We start from the raw sequence: 23,588 nt of genomic DNA on the forward strand, positions 1-23,588 counted from the left end.
TCGCGAGATAACTCATTTAAAAGTTTAGTTTTGACCAAATCAGAGGTAATTTCAATGTTGCTATTCTCTAGTCCCATGATAAGGGGTTCATATTTTAATGTAAGACCGCCTAACAGAATCGCCGCAACGGAAGCATCTTCTATGACTTTCCCTATATCTGCGAGATCTTGGACGGTGCTCATTATTGCATTTATGTACTCTTCCATGCCAGAAAATTGTTCGAGATTGAATTTGTATAGTTTTCTCTCTAAAGTTATTCTACGACCCATGCTGCGGTTTTCATATGCCTTTTTCAACTCATTCCAAGCATCTTTGGCGGTTTTACAGTTCCGTACATGAGTTATGGCTGGGCCGTCTAACGTCAAATTAATTTTTGACAAGGCTTTCCGATCTTGACGGATTCTTGTCGCTTCTGGTACAACCACACCTTCGGGATATCCTACTATTGTCTCCCAAAGATCTTCATGCAGTAAGTAATTACTCATCTTAAATTTCCAAGATGAATATCCTTCTTTATTACAAAGATATATGGTATTACTTACGCAGGAACTTGAACTCGAAATTCCTCGAGTTGTATTATCACCAGCGTGCATTTTTACTATTATTTTTGTAAAAATATGTAACAAAAATCCTTATAATTTTAAATTATTTGTTAGAGCATTCGTGCTGATAACGTGTTAGAAAGATGGAAAGCAAAGAAGTAAGTAAAATTTTAAATCAATGTCAAAATATAAAATAAATGTCTATAACGTTTCCAGCCAATATTATCAACACACTCTCACACCACTCACTCTCTCCGTTTGTTTATTAGGGTTCCTTAGTAAGTTTAGTAAAGGTTTATTTATTTTTATTTGATATTTTGTTTATAATGTTACTATAAGTTTTAGATGTACTTTTTAATTTTAATTTTATTTTTATATGTAGATAGTAATTATTCTGTTTTTATTTTCCAGATATTTTTGTTTTATATATGGTATAGGGTGTATATTTTTGTTTTTATTTTTGATATTTTGAAATTTTTTGAGTAATAAAATAATGAAATAAGGGGCTTTTTCGTCTATATAAACTAAATCTGGGTAGATAATTTCTTGTGTTTTGTATTGATTTCAATGATTTGCCTAGGCCCGTTGTCTATTTTCTATTTCTGTATCTTAAGTATTTTATTTTTGTTTATATATTAGTGTAGGGATGATTTATTTATTATTTAAGATATTTGTTGGTGTTTTTCTTCTATATTTTACGATTTTTAATTTTTATTTTGTACTAGTTTTTAGAGTTTTATTACAGTCAGTGATTATTATTTTAACTGGTATATGAAGAGCTGGGTGTGTATATATAGGTATTATTTATGATTTTAATTTTCTACTTGTTTTACAATATTTAATCTCTATATGAAATTTTTATTTTAAATATTAATATTTTCTTAGAAAACGGTTCGGTCTTGACTCGTTTTTTGCTACGGTCTATTGAACACAAGGAATGTCTGTAGCGGGTATACGGACTGCGGCGGGTCGCGGGGCGGGAGTCGCCCGATCTCACTCCACTCACTCTACTCCGTACACTTTTAGGGTTCCTTGGTAAGTTTTATAAAGGTTTACTTATTTTTATTCGATAATTTTGTATATTACTACTATGAGTTTTAAATATATTTGTTTATTTTGTTTTTATATATAGTATATAAAGTGGGCTTATTATATATATTATGTTTATTATTTCCGATTATTTTTATTTTAGTATTAGGGTGTATATTTTTGTTTTTATTTCAATATTTTTATGATTTTGGATAATGGAATAATAGGATAGGGAGCTATGTAGTCTATATTAATCAAATACAAGTAGACAAACTCTTATATTTTATATTAATTTCGATGATTTGCCTAGGCCGGTTGTTTGATTTTTTGATTTTCGAAATAGTATTTAGTTTTGTTTTGTATATTAACTATAGGTATGTTTTATTTTATTACTTAGAATATTTGTTAGTGTTTCTTCTATATTTTACGACTATGTTTTAATTTTATATTTTATATTAATTTTAGGTTTTTATTGTAATTGATGGATTATATCGTAACAGGTATAGTAAGATCCAGATGTGTATATTTAGGTTTTAGTTTTAGTTTTATAAAAAATTTTTGTTTTCTATAGTATGAAATATAATAATTAAATATTAATATTTTCTTAACGAGCGGTTCGGACTTGGCTCCTTTTTTACGGTCTATTGAATACGAGGAATTTATGAGTTCTTTGTTCGAATGTCCGCAGCTGCGCGCTGTGACGTAGCTAACTGCTGCTCGAGTCTTGTTTCTCTCTATGTTTAGAGAATTTCGTTTTATTTATAGCTAGGGTTGTCACTATTGCTATATTAGAAAATTTTTTATATGTTTATTATTTTAGGTTATTGAATTATTGGGATGTATTTTTACTTATTTTACTACTTTATATTAATTATGATTACTTTGTTTGTTTATTTATTTTTAGTTTTAATTTTTTCTTTTTGTATATTTCATACGTTTATCTAATTTTGGAAAGTAATTTAGCAATTTTTATTTTATATGTAATATGTATTTGTTTTTATATTTTTACGAGGTTATGAGGTTTAGGTAGGTTTATAAACTTTTTAATTTTGGGGTTTTCAATGGGGGATGGGTTTATGATTTTACTAGGGATTTTTGATTACTATGTATTTATGTATTTATTTTATTAATATTTATTAATATATTTCGGTTTTTTAATTTTTGTATTTATTTACTATACAATGCAATATGTCTGTCTGTTTGTCTGTTTTACCAATTTATGGAAAGGGGGTTTTATTTTAATATATCTTTTTATAGAACTTTTATTTATTTATTTATTTATACGTATATATATATATATATATATAACATATATTTATATTTTTAAATTACCGGACCAATTTTAATGCTATTATTGGTATTCGTATTAAGACTTTATGAATAGGATGGGGGTATTGAGGGTTGGGGGTTTTAGGGGGTGGGGTATGGGGTTTAGGCAAGTATGTTATTTTAATGACGTTAAGAATTTTATTTTTAAGGTAGTGAAAGTAAAAATTTTATATGTACATATAGGGGGTTGGGGGTTTAGAGTGGTGGGGTATGGGGTTTAAGTAAGTATATTTTTTATTGACGTTAGAAATTAATTCTAAATAGTGAAAATAAAAGAAAATTTTTTATATATATGTAGGGGGTTGGGGGTTTAGGGGGGTGGGGTATAGGGTTTAGGTAAATATATTATTTTGTTGATGTTAAGAATTTAATTTTAAGGTAGTGAAAGTAAAAATTTTTATATGTATATATAGGGGGTTGGGGGTTTTAGGGGGGTGGGGTATGGGGTTTAAGTAAGTATATTGTTTTATTGATGTTATGAAATGAATTCTAAATTATTGAAAGTAAAAGTTTTATATGGATATATTTTACCTATGTGTCAGCCCTACGATGTTATTCTCTACTCTCTTATTACAACTTCTGTTAATGTTTACGTTTTACTAGGGAATTTTTATTTTGATTTTTCTCGATAACTACAAGGTATTTTTACAAAATTCTTTCACTGAGGCTATTCTTAGAGTAAAAACTAACTATATTAAGGGTTTCTAAATTTCTAATTTTAAGGATAAAAAAGTATTTTTCGGAAATTATTTACGTAAATTTACGTAAATTTCGCTGCCCTGTCTGACTTATAACTAATTATTTAAATAACTAACTAACCTAAAAATCCGTTTTTGGTGCCGTTGGATAGCTGGAGAAATTCCCCACACTTCTGTGTAGTTGGTTTCCGCGCGCAGTTGATGGTCTTCCTGCAGGAGCTCCGGGAAGGTACAACTTCTAGATTTTTGGGTTTTCTTGAGTTTTCTCAGCTCTGCGTTGTCCGATCTTTATGTTCAAGGTGTCTAAGTCGTTCTCCTTCCTTCCTGTATCTGGTAATATAGATGAATTTCTCTGGATTTATCGGGAACCGGGAGCACTCGATTGTATGAATTTAGGTTTTTGCGGGTTATTCCTAGTTTCTTCCCGGGGACTTCGTCTGTTTTCGCCTGAAGATGATGGGGGACGTTATTACGCAACTTTTCACACTTGAAAAAGTGGAGGTCACAGATCTCCCCAGGGAGATATTTCACTGGGAACACACTACACCACACAATTTTTGGGTTTTTTGGCTATAACTTCCACAATTTTGCTCCGATTTTCGAAATTTTTTCACTATCACTTTGCTCTCGTTAGCGCGCTTATTTTGATATATCACTCACTTTTATCCGCTTTATTTGACCTATTTTTTTTTTTTTTTTTTTTTTTTTTTTTTTTTTTTTTTTTTTTTTTTTTTTTTTTTTTTTTACGATTTTTCAACTGCGCAGCGCTTGTTTTCGCTGCGTTCGCGTGGAGGGCACAAACGTGACTGGGTTAGGTTAGGTTAGGTTAGGTTAGGTTAGGTTGGGGTTTTTTGGTGCTGATTGTGCTCCGGTGGGTATCTTTTAGTGGTTCAATAGGTGTTCCGGTAAACAAACCGCCTTCTCCTTCCCTATAAATAGAAAATCCGCGCGACACGAAAATCTTGTTTGACGTCAGTCTTCTTGACGACGTGTCGCGTTGAAGTCTTTTACAGGGCGGTAGAAGATAGTGGATTTTTGCTGGCCCTATCGCTAGAAGATATCTGCTGTGTAGGATTGGCGTTCTGGTTGGGAGTCCGAAGGACACTTGCTCCCACAAATTCTGCTAGGTCGCTCCACTTTTGGGGAAATTGGTCATAGCTGGCAGTTGTAAATTACAACATAAGTTGTGTTCACAACTGTTAGTTGGCTGGTCTCTCCCAAAGTGGTCTGCGGGTGGCTGTAATGGCCCCCGCACCTTCCCCCTCCCTTGGAGGATCCCCCCGAAAATTCGGGAGGAATTACTGATGGTGTGGCTGGGAAAGCCGCAAATAGTGCTGCGCCTGAAAAAGGCATTTGTTTGGGCTTTATGCTCGGAGGAGAGACGGAAATGGAGGTGGGTAACCCTCTGGCTGAGGAAACTAGGGGCCCGCTGACCCGCTCGCGCACAAATTCCTGCGCGTACGAGTTTGTTCGTCCAACGGAGCGCTCGGTAGGTGGGCGTAAGAAAAGGCGACTGGATGATGGCGGAGAGTATGACTCTACAGACTCTGCCGTCAGCTCAGTAGATATGGAGGGGACTACTGTCCCCAAGAAGGGAAAGGCTCCCAACAAAGGGGCTGAATATGTAGGGTTGGGGACTGCGAAAGTGGTCCTAACTCGAAGCAGGAGGAAGGAGTTCCTTAGGGATCCGGAGAGCGACAGCGACGGGGTGGAAGAGGAATTAGACCTCCGAGCTACTCGCACGGGGCTCAAGACCCCTAGGGACCCCTTGGACCCGGCAGAGGTCCAGATAAAAGAGGTACGGGACGCCCTAGTGGAGAAGGCCATTAAGGCTCTGGGTGTGGTTAAGAAGGCAGGCAACCTTAAGGGGACGTCAAGAAGACAGATCAAGGCTGCCCTCGACGAGTTGACCGCTATCGCACAGTCCTTAGACGCCGGCCTCATCCCGAGGGCTGTGACCCCCCTCCTCAAGAAGAACTCGGACATACAGTCTGAGCTTCAAAGATTGAGGAGGGAAAATGAGGAGCTGAAGGCCAAAATGGCTGCGGCATCCTCCTCCTCTGCGGCATCCTCTCCGGAGATCCTTAGGCCGACACCGGCCTTCCATCATGCGGCGGTCCCTTCAAGAAAGGGAAACGACTGGGACACCTTCAGGTCCCAGATCCTAGAAGATGTTGGCCGCATGATGGAGCGGCAAACTGCCGAACTGATGCGGCATGTGAGGACCATGGTTGCCCTGCAACCGGCGGGTGGGGACACGGAAGACCATGTCCCTGACTATGTCTATAGGCCCCCTCTTCAGAATGGGGACAAAATTGAAGCCTACCGCCAGCAGGGCAACATAAGGCCAGGAGCAGGTCCGCAACCCAGCGGAAGTAAGGCACCGCAGTCGGGGCCACACAAGAAGGGGGCGAAAGCTGGGCAGTCCCAGTCTTCTTCGCCTAAAAAGACGGGTCCAGCGACCGCTTCTCAGCGGTCTACTGCGGCGGTGGAAACGTGGGCCACCGTCGTGAGTAAGAACGGGCGCATGTCCAGTGTCCCAGAGGCTACGGCCGGACCCTCCGGAGCCCAGGCTAAGGGGAAGGGAGGGTCTAAAAGACAGACTCAGTCCTTACAAAAGAAGGGAAAAGGGGCCCCGTCCCCGAGTAAGCTTAAGGCCCCCGCTCGGCGGCAGTTATTCTGGCCCTTCCGCAAGAAGCAGAGAGGGCGGGAGCCAGCTATGCGGGGATCCTCAGGGAGGCCAAGGCTAAAATAGACCTGGCCTCCCTAGGAATAGAAGAGCTGCGGTTCAAGTCCGCAGCAACCGGGGCGAGGATCCTCGAAATACCTGGTTCCCAGAGCGGGGAGAAGGCCGACGCGTTGGCCCAAAAACTGCGAGAGGTCCTCGGGGAGAATCCAGTCCAGGTCTCCAGGCCCACCAAAACCGCAGAGATGCGAGTAATGGGCCTGGATGACTCAGTCACCCCCGAGGACATCGCACAGGCGGTGGCAAGGGACGGCGAGTGTGCGCCCGAGGAGGTTAAGGCCGGGGAAATCCGCCTTAACCCCTCGGGACTTGGCACATGTTGGGTGCGGGCGCCGATACTAGTGGTCAAGAAGATCACTACGACAGCCCGCATCAAGGTGGGTTGGGTGTCGGCCCCGGTCGAACTGCTGAGGCAGAGGCCGCTGAGGTGCTTCAAGTGCCTCCAGACTGGCCATGTCAGGATGCGGTGCCCGCACGAGGGGGATCGCAGTGGCCTCTGCTTCAGGTGCAGCAGACCTGGCCACAAAGCCGCCGGCTGCACAGCCGCCCCGTGTTGCACTATCTGCCGCGAGGCAGGCAAGCCGGCGGACCATTGGCTGGGGAGCAAAAATTGCTCCCCAAGCAGGCAAAATAAAGCCAAGAAGGGGCCGGCACCCGCACCACCTGCGACCGCCGCCGTCCCGACTAGAAACAGTTGGGCTGAGCTGGAGGAGGAAATGGACATATAATAATGGCCATTCACCTCCTCCAGGCGAACATTAACCACACCGCCGCGGCGCAAGACCTCCTACTGCAATCCGCGGCGGAGTGGCAGGCAGATCTGGTGGTAGTCGCCGAACCTTACAGAGTTCCGACCTCTGACAATTGGTTCGGCGACTACGACGGCCTCGTGGCCGTCCACCGTACAGGGGGGAGTTCTGTCTCCCCACCCTGTTCGCCCCTCTTCAGGGGCCCAGGGTACGTAGGTGTGAGTTGGGGGGAAATCGCCGTCGTCGGAGTGTACTTCTCTCCCAATAGGACTCTCGCCGAGTTCGAGGAATACTTGGACGGGCTGGGAATTGCAATCAGTGTGCACCCAGCCCGTTCCGTGCTCGTCATGGGGGACCTCAATGCCAAGTCTACGGCTTGGGGCTCCCCCATCACGACGATACGAGGCGAGGTCCTAGAGGACTGGGCGGTGGCGTCCGGCCTTTCAATCCTAAACGTGGGGTCGGTCGCCACTTGTGTGCGATGGCAGGGGGAGTCTATAGTGGACATCTCCCTTGCCAGTCCAGCCATCGCGCACAGGGTGCGGGGCTGGCAGGTGATGGACGAGGTGGAGAGCCTGTCGGACCATCGCTACATAAGGTTCGACATTCTCCCCTCGTCCGGAGCTCCGCACCTGGACCGCTCAGAGAGTGACACTTCGGCGTTCCCCAAATGGGCATCGAGACGTCTTAAAAAAGACGTGCTGGTGGAAGCTTCCATAGTCCAGGCCTGGTTTCAAATACCATCCAGGCCTGTGGAGGTTGAGGAGGAGGCCAATGGGCTCGGGGGTGCCATGACCCGCATCTGTGATGCGGCCATGCCCCGGGCCCGCCCCCCCCCTCCTAGGCGTCAGGTGTACTGGTGGTCTGAAGAGATAGCGGCCTTGCGAGTGGAGAGCATGGCCGCTAGACGCCAGTACACCAGGCACCGCCGACTCAGGCGGGGCCGTGACGCCGCTATGGAAGCAGAGCTGCGGGCGCACTACAGTGAGAAGAAGAAAGCGCTGCAGCTCGCCATCAGCAGGGCCAAAGAAAGAGCCAGGGAGGAACTCCTGGAGACTCTTAAAAGAGATCCATGGGGGCGCCCATATAGGAGTGCAAGGGGCAAACTTCGCCCTTGGGCGCCTCCCGTGGCAGAGAGTCTCCAGCCCCAACAATTGGAGGGGGTGTTGACAGCTCTGTTCCCAGAGCAGTCAGAGTTCACACCCCCTCCTATGGTGCCGCGCAGCCGTCAAATTGAGGAAGACGGTGGCGGCATCCAAGGGGAAGTTGGGGTTCCGTTGATAACGACGGAAGAGTTCTCCGCGGCCGTGGACAAGCTCCGGGGCAAGAAAACTGCCCCGGGGCCTGATGGTGTTCCCGGCCGGGCTCTGTATCTGGCCCTAGGTGCCCTTGGGGACCGACTCCTTAGCCTCTTCAATGAGTGCATGGAGTCGGGGCGATTTCCCAAGAAGTGGAAGACGGGCAGAGTAGTCCTGCTCCGCAAGGAGGGGCGCCCTGCGGATTCCGTATCTCCCTCGGCGTTCCGCCCGATTGTCCTTCTTGACGAGGTCGGCAAACTATTCGAGAGGATAATAGTACGCCGCCTCGTCAAGCACTTGGTTCAGGTAGGCCCTGATCTATCCCCGAACCAATTCGGGTTCCGAGGGGGCCGATCCACGATCGATGCGATCTCACAGGTTCGTGCCCTCTCGGATGAGGTGGTCTCCCAATGGGGGGTGTTGTTGGCGGTGTCTCTCGACATCAAAAACGCCTTCAACACCCTCCCCTTCGACTGTGTTAGGGAGGCACTCAAATATCATCAAGTGCCTCCCTACCTTCGGGAGGTGATCGGGGCCTACTTCCAGGACAGGAAAATTGTGTGTATCGGGCGGAACGGCACGGTGATTGAGAGGGAGATGCAGCGCGGTGTTCCACAGGGATCGGTTCTGGGTCCGGTCCTGTGGAACATCGGGTATGACTGGAATCTGCGGGGCGCCTTGCTCGGCGGGACCAGTGTAGTATGTTATGCGGATGACACACTGGTAACGTCCCGCGGGCGGGACTACAGGGAGGCTGCCCGTCTAGCCACCGCCAGTGTGGCACTTGTCGTCGGCAGAATCAGGAGGTTAGGGCTCCAAGTGGCGCTCGAAAAGTCGGAGGTCCTTTGTTTCCATGGGCCCCGACGAGCGCCGCCACCAGGAGCCCATATCGTGGTCAGCGGTCATAGACTCGAGGTCAAGCCACATATTAGGTACTTAGGGCTTGACCTCGATAGTCGCTGGGGTTTCCGGTTCCACTTCCAGAACCTGGCTCCCCGTCTAATGGCGGCGGCTGGCGCCTTAAGCTGGCTGCTGCCTAACATCGGGGGGCCGGGGGACAATTGTCGCCGCCTCTACATGGGTGTGGTACAATCGATGGCCCTATACGGGGCCCCTATATGGCATGGGGCCCTGTCCAGGGAAAATATGGCCTTGCTCCTGCGTCCGCAGCGAGCAATGGCCATAAGGGTCATCAGAGGGTACCGCACCGTCTCGAGAGAGGCGGCGTGTCTGCTAGCGGGCTCCCCACCTTGGGACCTCGTAGCGGAATCCCGCGCGTCACTATATAAATGGCGCGCGGATGAAAGGGCCCAAGGAAGGGAGCCCTCATTAGTGGAACTGGGGGAACGGAGATCCCACCTCCGACGTGTCCTCAGAGAAAAGTGGGACGAAAGGCTGGCCAATCCAACGGCCGGCCTGAGGACCGTCGAGGCTGTCCGTCCCGTGCATGGGCAGGCGACGATGGCCGCTGACCTATCGACTTACGCAGGTGCTGTCCGGACATGGGTGTTTCGGGCGGTACCTGTGTAATGTCGCACGGAGGGAGCCGACGACAATGTGTCACCAGTGCGGATGCGACCAAGACACGGCGCAGCATGTTCTGGAGGAGTGCCCTGCATTCGCAGAGGAGCGCCGCGTCTTGGTCGCGGAAGTGGGGGCCGACCTCTCGCTGCCGAATATAGTTCGGGCAATGGTTAGGAGCGAGGGGTCGTGGCTGGCAGTACTCACCTTCTGCGAAGAAGTTATTTCGCAGAAGGAGGCGGCGGAGAGGGACCGGGAGTATGATCCTTCCGCCCCAATGATCCGCCGCCGGAGGACCAGGCGTAGATGTCGGGACGAGCCCAACTCCGTCCCGAGCCTACCCCCCACGGGGGCCGGGGTGCATGCCTTGAGGGAGGCATCACCCCACAATCAGGCCCCTGGAGGCGTGCGCGTGTACCCACGCGCCTCCACGAGATGGTAGGGTGCAAGTCATAGCACCCTAACCAGAGAGAGGGGGCCTGTCCTACAACACCTACAGGACAGGCCAAGCCGCCGAAGTCTGGGTTGAATGCCAAGTGCGAACCCCGGACTTCGGCCCACGGCACCTCGAGGTATACCGTGTGGTTTTTTAGTGCGGTACGAGTCCCACACACCACCTCGCCATCCCTCCGGCGGGGTGACGGTCTTTTGAAGATTTTTCCACACGTTAAAAAAAAAAAAAAAAAAAAAAAAAAAAAAAAAGGTTGAGGACCTCGGAAGCATCCTAATTATGACGGAAAGGTTGGACCCGAGTGTTACCGTGGACGAGACCTTCTCCTCTTGGGCAGCAGAAAGGGTAAGGTAATGGCGGACCTTGAGAAGCTCCGCAAAGAAAATGTGGAGCTTCGCAAGCAAATTAATCTGCTCATCAGGGGAGGGTCTGGGCTCCGACTCCTTCAGTTGCCCCCTCGGCTTCTTCAAAGGAACCGGCGAAGGTGAGCGTCACAGCCCCGGTTCCTGCGCCGAGTGATGTCGAGGCGTTCAGGGCGGACATCTTGGAGTCGGCCGGCCGCTTAATTTCGGCCCAGGTGGAGGAACAAATGAGGAAGGGCTTCATCCAGTTGCGGGCCCTTCTGGACAAGTCCTCCCCGGCGCCGACTATCCGCCCTGAGTACCGCCCGCCACTTCAAAGCGACGGGCAGTACGAGGTTCTGTCACGTCTGCCCGGCGCAGGGGACCAGGATTTAGGGACGCTCCCCATCTGCAGGGAAGTCGGGGCGCAGACTTCCCACGTCTGGAGAAGCGTCAGCCCGCCAACCGTCCGGTTTCCGACGGTCAGCAGCCGGGCCCGTCGGGCGTGGGACGCGCGCAAGAAGGGTGGAACACGGTGGTGAAACGGGGCAGTAAAACCCGCACCGTCCCCGAGAGACAGACTCAAAGCACCCAGAGCACACAGAGGAGCTCTGGGGCTGCCTCTCAGGGGAAGAAGAGCAAGCAGGCCCCGCCATCACCGTCCAAACTGCGTGCGCCGCGATCTGCGGCTGTGGTTGTTACCCTCGCTCCGGGGGCGGAGGCTGGCGGGCTGACGTACACGGATGTGCTCAAGGAGGCGAAGAGCAAAATAGACCTCGCCTCCTTGGGGATTGGAAGCTTACGCTTTAAGACCGCGGCTACTGGGGCCCGTATACTGGAAATACCAGGGTCCCAGACGGGAGAACAGGCCGACGCGCTTGCGTCGAAATTCCAAGAAGTTTTCCCGGCGGATACCGTCCGCATCTCCCGGCCCGTCAAACCGGCCGAAAGGAGAGTGATGGGCCTGGACGACGGTACCGACGGGGAAGAGGTGGCAGCCGCCGTAGCCCAGCAGGGCGAGTGTGCGGCGGCCGCCGTAAAGGTCGGAGAGATTCGACGAGGCGCGTCAGGCCTGGGCACCTGCTGGGTGCGGGCCCCACTAGCCGCGGTCAAGCGGATTACGACGGCAGGCCGGATCAAGATCGGCTGGGTGTCCGCCGCTGCGGAACTGCTGCGGCAGAAGCCGCTCCGGTGCTATCGGTGCCTCGAGAGCGGGCACGTGTTGGCAAGGTGCTCGCACGAGGAGGACCGGAGTGGCTTATGCTACCGGTGTGGGGTTCCCGGCCATAAAGCGGCCGGATGTTCGGCGACCCCACACTGCGTGGTTTGCGCAGCGGCGGGTCGCCCAGCCGACCACCGGGTGGGGGCCAAAAAGTGCCCCCAGTCCCGGTCCAAAAGACTGCGGGGATCCGCACTGTCGTCGGCCCGCGGCAATGGCCGCCGGGGAGAGGCTGAGGTGATGGACACCGGTCAATAATGGCAGTCCATCGCCTCCTGCAGGGGAATCTCAACCACTGCGCGCGCGCCCAAGATCTGCTTCTGCAGAGCGCGGCGCAGTGGGGAGTTGACCTTGCAGTGGTCGCCGAACCATATCGTGTCCCACGTAGTGACCATTGGTTCGGCGACCCCTCTGGCCTGGTGGCCATTGTCGGCGCGGGCAACCCCGCGACCCCGCTCGTCAGCCGCCTATTCGGCGGAGCGGGGTACATAGGTGTGAGTTGGGGGGAAACCGTCGTTGTCGGGACATACTTCTCTCCGAACAGGACTCTCGCCGAGTTCGAGCAGTTCATGGACGGGCTGGGGGCCGCTCTGGAGCTATACTCGGCCCGTCCAATGATGGTGATGGGGGACTTCAATGCCAAATCCACGGCATGGGGCTCCCCCATCACCGACTCTCGAGGCAGGGTCCTGGAAGACTGGGCGGCCGCGGCCGGCCTGGTGGTGTTGAACCGAGGGTCGGCCGCCACGTGCGTGAGACAGCAGGGGGGGTCGCATGTCGACGTATCCCTCTGCAGTCCAGCGATCGCACAGAGGGTGCGGAGCTGGCAGGTGTTGGATGAGGTGGAGACTCTATCCGATCATCGGTATATCCGGATAGATGTTCTCCCCTCACCCGTAGCTCCGCACCCCGGTCGCCAGGAGAGGAATGTCCCACAACTCCCCAGATGGGTGTTGAAACGTCTGAATAAAGACGTGCTGATGGAGGCTTCCATCGTCCAGGCCTGGGTTCCCATACCGGAGGGGCCTGTGGAGGTCGACGCAGAGGTGGGCTGGTTCGGCGAGGCTCTGTCGCACATCTGCGACGCGGCGATGCCCCGAGCCGGCCCTCGACCTCCTAGGCGTCAGGTGTACTGGTGGTCGGAGGAGATAGCGGCGTTGAGGGAGGAGTGCTCCGCCGCCCGCCGCCGGTACACCAGGCACCGCCGACTCAGGCGGGGCCGCGACGCCGACGAGGAAGCACAGCTGTACGAGCAGTACAAAGAGAGGAAGAAAGCTCTGCAGCTGTCCATCAGCAGGGCCAAGGCGACAGCCAGGGAAGAACTCCTGGAGACCCTGGACAGGGATCCATGGGGGCGACCTTATAGGTTCGTCAGGGGCAAATTACGCCCCTGGGCGCCCCCCGTGGCAGAGGGTCTCCAGCCGCAGCAGCTGGAGGGGGTGTTGGAGGAGCTGTTCCCGAGACAGCCTCCCTTCACACCTCCTCCGATGATGCCGCGTGGCAGTGATGGAGAGGCCAGCGGCGGCAGCGCTGCTGCGGTTCCTATCATCACCGAGGAGGAGTTCGCCGCGGCCGTGGATAAACTCCGGGGCAAGAATGTCGCCCCGGGTCCGGATGGTATCCACGGCCGCGTCCTGGCCTTGGCCCTAAACACCCTAGGGGACCGACTCCGGCGCTTGTTTAACGCGTGTCTGGAGTCGGGACGGTTTCCCAATAAGTGGAAAGCGGGTAGAGTGGTCCTGCTCCGCAAAGCGGAGCACCCTGCAGGTTCGGTGGTTCCCTCGGCGTTCCGCCCCATAGTGCTGTTGGACGAGATCGGCAAGCTCTTCGAGCGAATCTTGGCGGGCCGACTCGTCCAACACCTGTCTCGGGTAGGTCCCGATCTCAGCCCGAAGCAGTTCGGGTTCCGAGAGGGGCGCTCAACGATTGACGCGATCTCGCGTGTGCGCTCCCTCTCGGAAGAGGCGACGTCCCAGGGTGGGGTGTTGTTGGCGGTCTCGTTGGATATAAAGAACGCCTTCAACACCCTGCCCTTTGCGACTATTAGGGAGGCGCTGAAATACCATCGCGCGCCTCCCTACATTCGGGACGTGATCGGGGCCTATCTCGAAGACAGGTCTGTGCTATGCACGGGGCGGAACGGCGTTGTAGTGCCGAGGGACATGCAACGCGGTGTTCCACAGGGGTCGGTTCTGGGCCCGATCCTGTGGAACATCGGGTATGATTGGAACCTGCGGGGCGCCCTTATAACGGGCACTGACCTCGTGTGTTACGCGGATGACACCTTGGTCACTGCCCGGGGGCGGGACCTACGGGAGGCTACCCGCTTTGCCACGGCAAGCGTGGCGCTGGTCGTCGGCCGAATTAGAAGGCTTGGGCTCCAGGTGGCGCTGGAGAAGACCGAGGTCCTGTGTTTTCATGGGCCTCGGCGTGCGCCACCTCCGGATGCCCAGCTGGTCGTCAGTGGCCAGAGGGTGGGGGTCAAGCCCTGTATTCGATACTTGGGGCTTGACCTGGACAGTCGTTGGAGCTTCCGCGCTCACTTCCGGAACCTGGTCCCTCGCCTTATGGCAGCCGCCGGCGCTCTTAGCTGGCTGCTGCCAAATGTGAGGGGCCCGGGAGAAGGTTCCCGCCGCCTATACCTCGGCGTGGTGCGGTCCATGGCCCTGTACGGGGCCCCCATCTGGGTGGGGGCCCTAGGTGGGGAAAATGTGGCCTGCCTCAACAGGCCACACAGGGTCATGGCCATACGGGCCATAAGAGGCTACCGCACCATATCCGGGGAAGCGGCGGGTCTGCTGGCGGGGTCTCCTCCGTGGGACTTGGTAGCGGAGCTCCGCGCGTCAGTGTACCACTGGCGCGCGGAGCGACGTTCCATGGGGGAGGCACTCGCTGGTCACGAGATCGAAGCGCGGAGGTCCGACTTTCGGCGGATCCTCAGGATCGAATGGCGGGCTAGATTGATGAGCCCGTCGGCCGGCCTGAGGACCGTCGAGGCTGTCCGTCCCATCCTCAAACGGTGGATGAATAGGAGATGGCCACTGACGTACCGCATGACGCAGATACTGTCCGGGCACGGATGCTTCGGGCGGTATCTGTGTCATGTGGCGAGGAAGGAGCCGACGACCGGCTGCCACGAGTGCGGAGGTGTGGAGGACACGGCGCAACACACGCTGGACGAATGTCCAGCGTTCGAGAGTGAGCGCCGTGTCCTCACACGAATAGTGGGGGACGATCTCTCGCTGCCGAATTTAGTTCGGAGGATGGTCAGTAGCGAGAGATCGTGGCTGGCGGTGAGCTCCTTCTGCGAGGAAGTTATCTCGCGGAAGGAGGCGGCGGAAAGGGAGCGGGAGTCAGCTCGTCCCGCTTCCCTCCGCCGCAGAAGAGCCAGGCCTAGAGGTGGGAGCGTATCCAACTCCGCCCCCCTCTATCCCCCACTGGGGCCGGGGTGACTGCCTTGAGGGAGGCAGTCCCCCCAATCCAAAGGCCCCGGAGGTGTGCGCGTGTACCCACACGCCTCCACAATGGAGTAGGGCGAAATAGGTCGCCCTAACCACAAAACGAGATGGGGCCTGCCCTACAACATCTACAGGGCGGGCCGTCGCCGTCGGAGCTGGGGTAGAATGCACTTGCGAATCCCCTGGCTCCGGCATAGGCGCTCGTAGGTACACCGTGTGGTTTTTAGTGAGTCAAGTCTCACACACCACCTCGCCATCCCTCCGGCGAGGTGACGGTCTTTTGAAGATTTTCCACACGTTAAAAAAAAAAAAAAAAAAAAAAAAAAAAAAAAAAAAAAAAAAAAAAAAAAAAAAAAAAAAAAAAAAAAAAAAAGGTTAGGTTAGGTTAGGTTGGGGCGTGAGTCGGGCAACCTCCAAGTATGGGCCTGCCATTGGGAGGCTTCCCCATCCTCGTGGATACGTCCGCGGGGAACGGTGGCCGAGCAATGGTTTGGTTCTGGTACGCCCCGGGCGGGATAGTAGTCGTTCCTTCGGGATACGGCTACTATGTCGGCCGATAGTCCGGCGAGTAGGAGTAGGCACCTCTTTTGTCTTTTCTGTTTTCGGCTTTGTCTTTTCTTTCTTCGTCTCTTTTCTGTAACTCTGTTTTCTTCTCTTCTTTTTCGTCTTTGCCTACTGACAAGTCAGGTCCGGTGGGTGCTTAACTGCGCAGCCGGACAGCACTTCGGTGCAACTGGCTTCAAACCGTAAACTTGCACTGGGTGTCGGTGATCACGTCTATCGGCCCAGTGTAGGAGCGGGGCTCTTGGCTTAACCGCCCGGGGCCGCGAGGAGTCAACCTCTATAAAAAACCTTTTGTTTAAGCTCGGTGCCCGGCGAGGGACAGGGCGTCCTGTGGCGCACGCTGTTGAAATTCATTTCGACTAGCGTGTTCCCCAGGGCGTCTGGGTCGGAGGAGTAACTTCGGCTGCGAGGGCACCACCTTCTGAGAACTAGCCGCACTCAGCCGTATGAGACCGCAGATAGGTATAGGAGCTCTACCTACTGGGCAACTTTCTCCACTACTCGTGGGATCAAGAATGGAAAAACAAAAACTTATGATGAGGTGTCCGAGAAGGACGTAGCGACGATGGTGTCCGCGAAGGACGGTGTGCGAAGGGAGTCCGAGAAGGACGGAGTTACTTTGAAGGAGTGCGCGGTTGTGTTGACTAGGAGTGACCGGACTGACTTTGAAGAGGCTGGCCCCAGCCGGGAACAAATCTCGGACCTGGAACACTGGGCCAGAAGGACAAGATCCAGGTCTGTTCGCGGGATCGACTGCGGTTCTTCGCGGGCGAGCTCGTGCACAGGCCTGTCTGATATGGACCTGGACGAGACATTGCCACCAGGGCGCAAAAGGCGTCTCTCGGAGGCCTACTCGGATGAGACATCGGCGGCGGAAAACCGCCCACTTAAGGAGGGGAGAAAGAAGGCCGCCGGCCCCAAGTCACGGGTGTCGGCGCAAAAAAGAAAAGAGCTGGAAGCCTTCCGCTACGAATTCTTCGACGGTGGAAAGGATGCGCGGAATGAGGAGGCTGCAGAGATCATCCGCAGGGTTCGCCTGTCGGTTCTCGACCATACGGCGGTCATAGAAGACGCCATCCGGAGGTCCGGAAACCTGAAGGGGACCTTCGTTAAGACAATGAAGGAAGGGCTGACCGGGATTAATAGAGTAATGAGCACCCTGGAGAGTGACTCTGTCCCGAGTTCAGTCACGTCCCTGATGGTCCGGAACCTCCGGCTCCAACAGGAAGTAGGCGAACTCCGCAAGGAGGTAGCCAAGCTCCGCACCGCAAAAGCGGCCGGGCCGGCGAAGAAGGCGGATGCACCCCAAAGTGAGGAGCTGGGCACTCTTAGGGCCCAAATTATGAGGGACGTCGGCAGCACTGTCCGCACAATTGTGGGGAAAATGATGACCCAATTCATGGAGGAAGTCCGGGAAAAGATTGAAAAATCCCCCCTTCCCAGTGCAGTACAAACCGCACCAGCGGCACCAATCTTGGAGCAGCCCCAAGACGCGGTGGCCTCCCAGCCTGCCCCAGAAGTAGGAGGTCGGGGTTCTGACCCCCCAGGCCAAAAAGGCGGGTCCAAGGCCAAGACCAAGAGGGCGAGCAAAACTGCGCCCCAGGGACAACCCCCAGCAGTGGAATCCCCGGCTATTCCAGCCACACAACCCACCGCCGGCAGCTCGTCATGGGCTAAGGTGGTGAGGGGAAGTCGGGGGAAGATGACCACGGTCCCCCAAAACCAGGAGACGGCCACCGCCACTCAGGCGGCAAAGAAGGCTAAGGAGACGCCCAAAAAGAAGATGAGTCCGCCGCTCCCTGCAAAGTTACGGCTGCCCCGCTCTGCGGCGGTGGTCATAACCATCGGGGAAGCGGCTGAAAAAGAGGGCGTCACTTACGCCAACATCCTACGCGAGGCCAAGGACAAAATAGATCTCCGCCCCCTCGGAATAGACGGCTTGCGGCTTCGACCCGCGATTACCGGGGGCGGATATGAAGTCTCCGGCACTTCCAACGCCGAGAAGGCCGATGCGCTTGCGTCCAAACTCCGGGCCCTAATCCCGGAAGATGTGGCCACGGTCTCCAGGCCTTCAAAGACCGCGGAAATGCGGGTCATGGGCCTGGACGACTCTTTGACGCCGGAGGACATCGCCGCCGCCGTTGCGCATGATGGAGAGTGCAATGCCGAGGAGGTAAGGGTCGGCGAAATAAGGAGGAGCAGCCCTAAAGCCTTGGGGTCTTGCTGGGTCCGCGGCCCGGTGGGGGCCGTGAAAAAGGTCACCACTGAGGGGCATATCCGGCTTGGCTGGGTGTCCGCAAAGGTGGAGCTGCTGCGGCAAAGACCGCTGCGGTGCTTCCGGTGCCTACAGAGTGGGCACCCTAGAAGTCAGTGCACGCAGGAAGAAGACCGCAGCGGTCTATGCTACCGATGCGGGGAAGCCGGACATAAAGTCGCCGGGTGTGCCGCGACCCCAAGATGCGCACTCTGCGCGTCGACGGGCCGTCCGGCGGACCACTGGGTGGGGAGCAAGAAGTGCACCCCGCCCAAAAGCAAAGGAGGGAAACGGCCCGCCTCACAGGTCCCAGGCCGTAGGAGTGGTGCAGAGGAGGGGATGGACATCAACTCCCCTCCTAGCGATCAAGCAGGCAGGGGCGGCCCAAGCCGCCCCTAGATCGCTACCGGGCCGGGGTGACGACCGCGGGGGCGGTCCCACTCCACCGAACTAGGCCCGAAGAAGTCGCGCGCATGTCCCCGCGCGCCTTCCCCAGGGAAGAAGGGGGAAGTGGTGGGTTCCGGTAGGGAACCCGCAGAGATGGGGCCCGCTACTAGGTGGGCCACCGCCGTCGGAGTTGCGGTCGACTATAATCTGATCCCGCGACTCCGGCACATGGCGTTGGATGAGGGACATCTTGGAGTTTTTAGTGAGTAGGAGTCTCACAGTACCCGCGGGCTTCCCCCGGGGCCGGCGGGTCTCCATGACGGATTTTCTCCAAGTGAAAAAAAAAAAAAAAAAAAAAAAGGTTAGGTTAGGTTGGGGCGTGGGTCGGGCAACCTCCAAGTATGGGCCTGCCATTGGGAGGCTTCCCCATCCTCGTGGATACGTCCGCGGGGAACGGTGGCCGAGCAATGGTTTGGTTCTGGTACGCCCCGGGCGGGATAGTAGTCGTTCCTTCGGGATATGGCTACTATGTCGGCCAGTAGTCCGGCGAGTAGGGGATGGGCGCTGCCTATGGCGTTCGTCCAATAAAAAAGTGGTGGTGTACAGCTTCGGCGTATAATTAAAATGAATTGTTGGGTAGGGAACGGGCGTCGTTTTCGGCGTTCGTTCATAGCTTAGGGTAGAGTAGGTGGTGGGTGTCATATTTGGCACTCGCCTAAAAATGTGTAAATATTGTAAATAGTTAGGTTTAGTTTAGGTTAGTTTTGTAAATGTGTAAATAGGTTTCTTCTTCTTTTTGGTTCTCTTCTCTTTTGGTTGTTTTATTTTGTTTTGTTTTGTCATTTGACTATTCTATTATACCTATCCCAATATTCTTCTATCCTTTTTAGTTTGCTTCGTTTTCGTCTTTCTTGTTTCTTCTTCTGCGGGACCTCACCCGGGTAAAAAAGGAAAACAGTAGAAATGGCAGACAGCAAAAAACATAATTTACCCCAGGAAGGTACCAGCCGCGCTGGAGAATCCTTCCCCACCGCACCGGATTCGCCGGGGGTGGGCCGTCCCGTGTATTCTGGGGGGGACAGCTTATGCCAGGAGTGGGGTGTTGAAGATGATGGGGATGTGGAAGCGCAGAGACGTGAGATGGTGGAGCGACTCCTGCAGGAGATGGAGGATCAAGCCATGGAAGGGCTGGAGTCGGATTTCACGGGATCTAGCCTCTCCCTGCACTCAGGGATCGAGAGCGATGTCACCGGAGCAGACGAGACACCTAAACCACAAAGAAGGGTGTCTCAAAGAAAGAGGAAGATTGTCGAGAAGACGCATCTCGACTCGGACGATGACGCGCCGCAAATTTTGGTTGTGGCACCTAAACCTGCGACGACAAAGAAGAAGGCACCCGCAAAGACGGGAACCGGACCCAAAAGTAAGGAAAAGGAGGCGGCGGAACCTGTCGCCGGACCCTCTCGGTCTCTGACGTGTGCTGGTGGAGAGTCCCACCCGAAGGAGCTACAGCATGCGGACAGACTCGGGGCCATAATTGAGGAGGGCATCTCGGCGATCCTGGAAGAGATCGCCAGATCCAAGAACCTAAAGGGGGGGGTCATTAAAAATATAAAGGACGCTGCCAAGACCATCCGGGCGGCGTCTGAGACCCTGGTCGAAAGATCGGCGACCGTGGAGTGCGCGGAACTCCGAAAGGAGAACACCCGCCTATCGCAAGAGCTGGCAAGTCAACGCCAGCTTCTCAATGCGATGCGTGACGAATGTGGGAAGATGCGCGCAGACATGATCCAACTGCAGCGCCAAGTGTACTCTTCCCCGGACACACAGGTGGGTCGCCTCCAAACAACGAACGAGGACTTGGAGCGGCAAGTGCAGCAATACTGCACAGAGAATGTCCGGCTGAAGCAGCAGGTGATGGCGGGAAACTGCGAGCTGCGGAAGCTGAAGAGAGAGGCAGAAAAGGCCGCGGCAGACAGAACGGCACAGGCGGAACCCTCACAGATAGAGACACCGGAGGAGACACCGGCCCCCACACCATCTGCGGGGCCATCACCGGCAGAGGATTCTGAGAGCCGGTTAATCAGACGAATCGGGGAGCTCTTTAACCCCCGGTTCGCTCTGCTGGAGGAGGGCCTGCTCCAGGTCCAAAGAGGGAAACCGCCACCCAAACAGGGTGCAGCGAAAAACGCTCCACGGCCGCCTGCAAATCGGGCCGCCGCTGCGTCGAAGAAGGGGTCGCTTAGTCAGCCAGCACCAGTTGTCCGGGCTGAAAATACAGAAGGAGCGCCGTCGCCGTCCAATAACAACAGAGAAGGATGGGCGACAGTAGTACGACGCGGCAAGAGGTCCCGGACGACGAATGCCCAGTCGGCACCCGCCACTCAGACTAACACCGCTGAGTCGGCAGCCGCATCACAGCAGCAAGCGGCGAAGAAGAAGGCTGCGGCAGAGCGTCGCAGAAGGAAGAGGCGGTTTAAACCGCCAAGCTCGTCGGCGATCGCCATCACGATCGACCCGGCGGCTGAAGAAGGAGGGTTGACCTATGAGTCGGTGCTGCGAGAGGCGAAGGATAAGATCTCCCTAGCCGACCTCGGCATCACCGACTTAAGGTTCAGACTGGGTGTGACTGGGTGTCGCATCCTGGAGGTGCCAGGCGCCGACACCGGCGACAAGGCGAATTCGCTGGCTGCGAGGCTGGCGGAGATCGTCCCAGGAGGAAGCGTCCGGGTCACTAGGCCGGAGAAATCCGCCGAACTACGGATTAGTGACCTGGACGACTCGGCAACCGCCGAAGACGTCGTCGCCGCAGTGGTGCGGCAGGGGGGGTGCGCTGAGTTGAGCGTGAAGGCGGGCGAAGTCCGGCGCACTCCCTCTGGTGTGGGCACAATCTGGGTGCGATGCCCAGTCGCTGCAGCCAAAGCCCTGACCGAGGCGGGAAGGGTGAAGGTGGGATGGACGATGGCTCGGGTGCAATCACTCGACCCGAGACCCATGCGGTGCTACCGGTGTTTGCTCACGGGACACGTGGGCCGACGGTGCACTGCGGGGGAAGACTGCAGCGATAAATGCTATCGCTGTGGTCAGGGTGGCCACAAGGCCGCGAGATGTGCCGAGCCATCGCCAAAGTGCTGGTACTGCGCTGCGGCTAACCGCAAGTCGGACCACAGAGTCGGCAGCACGAAAGCGTGCCGCTTGCCAAAGGCCAGAGCCGCAGCCGCGGCGCAGGTTACCGGCGGGGGGGGGGATTCGATGGACACCTGAGTCTGATCAGAGTGGGCATCGAATCCATACTTGACCCTAGGGTGGAGGATTGTTAGGGCAATCCGAAGCTCACCGGGGAGGCATTAGGGTCTGGGAGGTGGCGTGCAGAGACTGTTCCCTGCACGCCTAGATGGAAGGTCCCTTCGATGGGAACCATGCCGGTGGTCTTGGAGAATGCCTTGTGCGATCCCATGGCCACGGCGATTATGTCGAGGAGGAACAGTCGTCAGGTTTTTAGCAGGTAGGAGTCCGGCAGTATCCATTCTTCCCTAAGGGAATGGTTCTCCATGATGGATTTTCCTGACGTAAAAAAAAAAAAAAAAAAAAAAAAAAAAGGTTGGAGTCGCGTTCGAGCCGCCGTGGCGTGCGGACGTGCGCACGGTGGCTCCGGAGCGGTGCCGGGTCGCTCCGCGGCCGCTGCCGTCCGCTCCGCGGGCGCCCGGCGTCCGTCGGCGGGGCCCGGCGCCGCTCTGGCGGCTCCGGGAGTCGCGCTGCGAACACGTCGAGACTTGTTCTCCGTGTTTCGTACGCCATCGCGAGTGAGGTCACGGAAGTAGGTCAAGTGATGTGTCATTTGGCGGTCGTGTCTGTGACCCTGTCAGATGGCACACCGTGTGACTGAAAAAGTGACTTTGTGCGAAGTGACAGTGACACTATAGCAACAGCGGGCAGGCGGCCCCTGTTGCTATCGGAGTGGACCTTTCTGTGTGGACTGCGGGTGTGGCTTGCCCCCGCCTCCGCGCAGTAAACGGACTAGAGGTGAGTCGTATAGCAACAGCGAGGCGGTGCCCTGTTGCTATGCGAGACGGACTGTCGCGGCGCGGCCGGTGCCGCCTCGGTGGCGCCTCGGTGTCGCCGCGGGGCCGCTCTCGGTGCCCGCGGGGCCGCTCGGTGCCGCTCGGCGGGTCGGTGTGTCGCGGCGGACTGTGTGTGGTGGCGCCGGCGGGCGTGGCTCGTCCCCCGCCGGTGCGGGACCGCGGGACCCGGCGGAGCCGCGTGGGCACCGCCGGCGCGTCCCGCGGGACCGTTTTGGAGGACCGCGCGGCGCACCCGGTGTCGCTTCGATGCGTCGCTCGGTGTCGCGCCGCGCGGTACAATTGTGTGGACTGGCTTGCGGCGGGTGTGTCCTGGCCCCCGCCGCCGCCGACGGGACCGCGGAGACCCAGCGGAGCCGGGTGGGCGCCGCTGGTGTGTCCCGCGGGACTTGTTGTGGAGGGCCGCGCGGCGCAGCGCGGTTCTATGGAGAGGACTGGCATGCGGCGGGTGTGGCCTGCTCCCGCCGCCGCCGACAGGACTGTGGCCCCTGGCGGAGCCGCGTGGGCTCCGCATGTGTGTGGCGACACGGGACTGTGTGTGTGGAGTGCCGAACCCGGACTTGACTGTGTGGCGCTGGAGGAGGCGAGCACTTAGTGCCCTCTTTCCGGCGATGGGGACTTGTTCCCCTAGTGGCCCGCTCCTGCCTGGCGTCCGCAAGGACGATCGGCGGAGCGGTGTAGTGGCTCTTCGGAGCGCCGGGCTTTGCCCGATGAGAGTAGCTGCCCCCCCATTGCGGGGGCCGGGCGCGGTGATGGTGAATCCACCGCGTTCGTAGTAGAGTCGTACTACCCCGGGGAACGCCTCGCGACCCGGGGTATGTATGTTTGTGGGGTGCTTTGCACCCCGCGTGAGTGATGCCGTGGACCGTCTCCTGAGACGGTCAGCGGCCCAGACCACTGACGGCTGAATTGGTCGCTGTTGG

The 23,588-nt window shown here is 54.9% G+C and overlaps 1 protein-coding gene across 1 annotated transcript; it reads left to right on the plus strand.

Moving 5' to 3' along the window:
* The first annotated feature begins 19,549 nt into the window (after window positions 1-19,549).
* LOC131844064 (myosin-11-like) lies at window positions 19,550-21,850 on the plus strand. Its single transcript, XM_059192842.1, has one exon. The coding sequence runs from the start codon at window positions 19,550-19,552 to the stop codon at window positions 21,848-21,850; it is 2,301 nt and encodes a 766-aa protein (XP_059048825.1).
* Window positions 21,851-23,588: the final 1,738 nt, after the last annotated feature.

This window comes from Achroia grisella, unplaced genomic scaffold (assembly GCF_030625045.1).
Source record: "Achroia grisella isolate CSIRO2021 unplaced genomic scaffold, CSIRO_AGI_Agris_v1 utg38707, whole genome shotgun sequence".
Classification (NCBI taxonomy): domain Eukaryota; kingdom Metazoa; phylum Arthropoda; class Insecta; order Lepidoptera; family Pyralidae; genus Achroia; species Achroia grisella.

Excerpts from the sequence above, each read along its gene's own strand:
- LOC131844064 (XM_059192842.1), top strand. The coding sequence starts at position 19,550 with ATGGCAGACAGCAAAAAACATAATTTACCCCAGGAAGGTACCAGCCGC.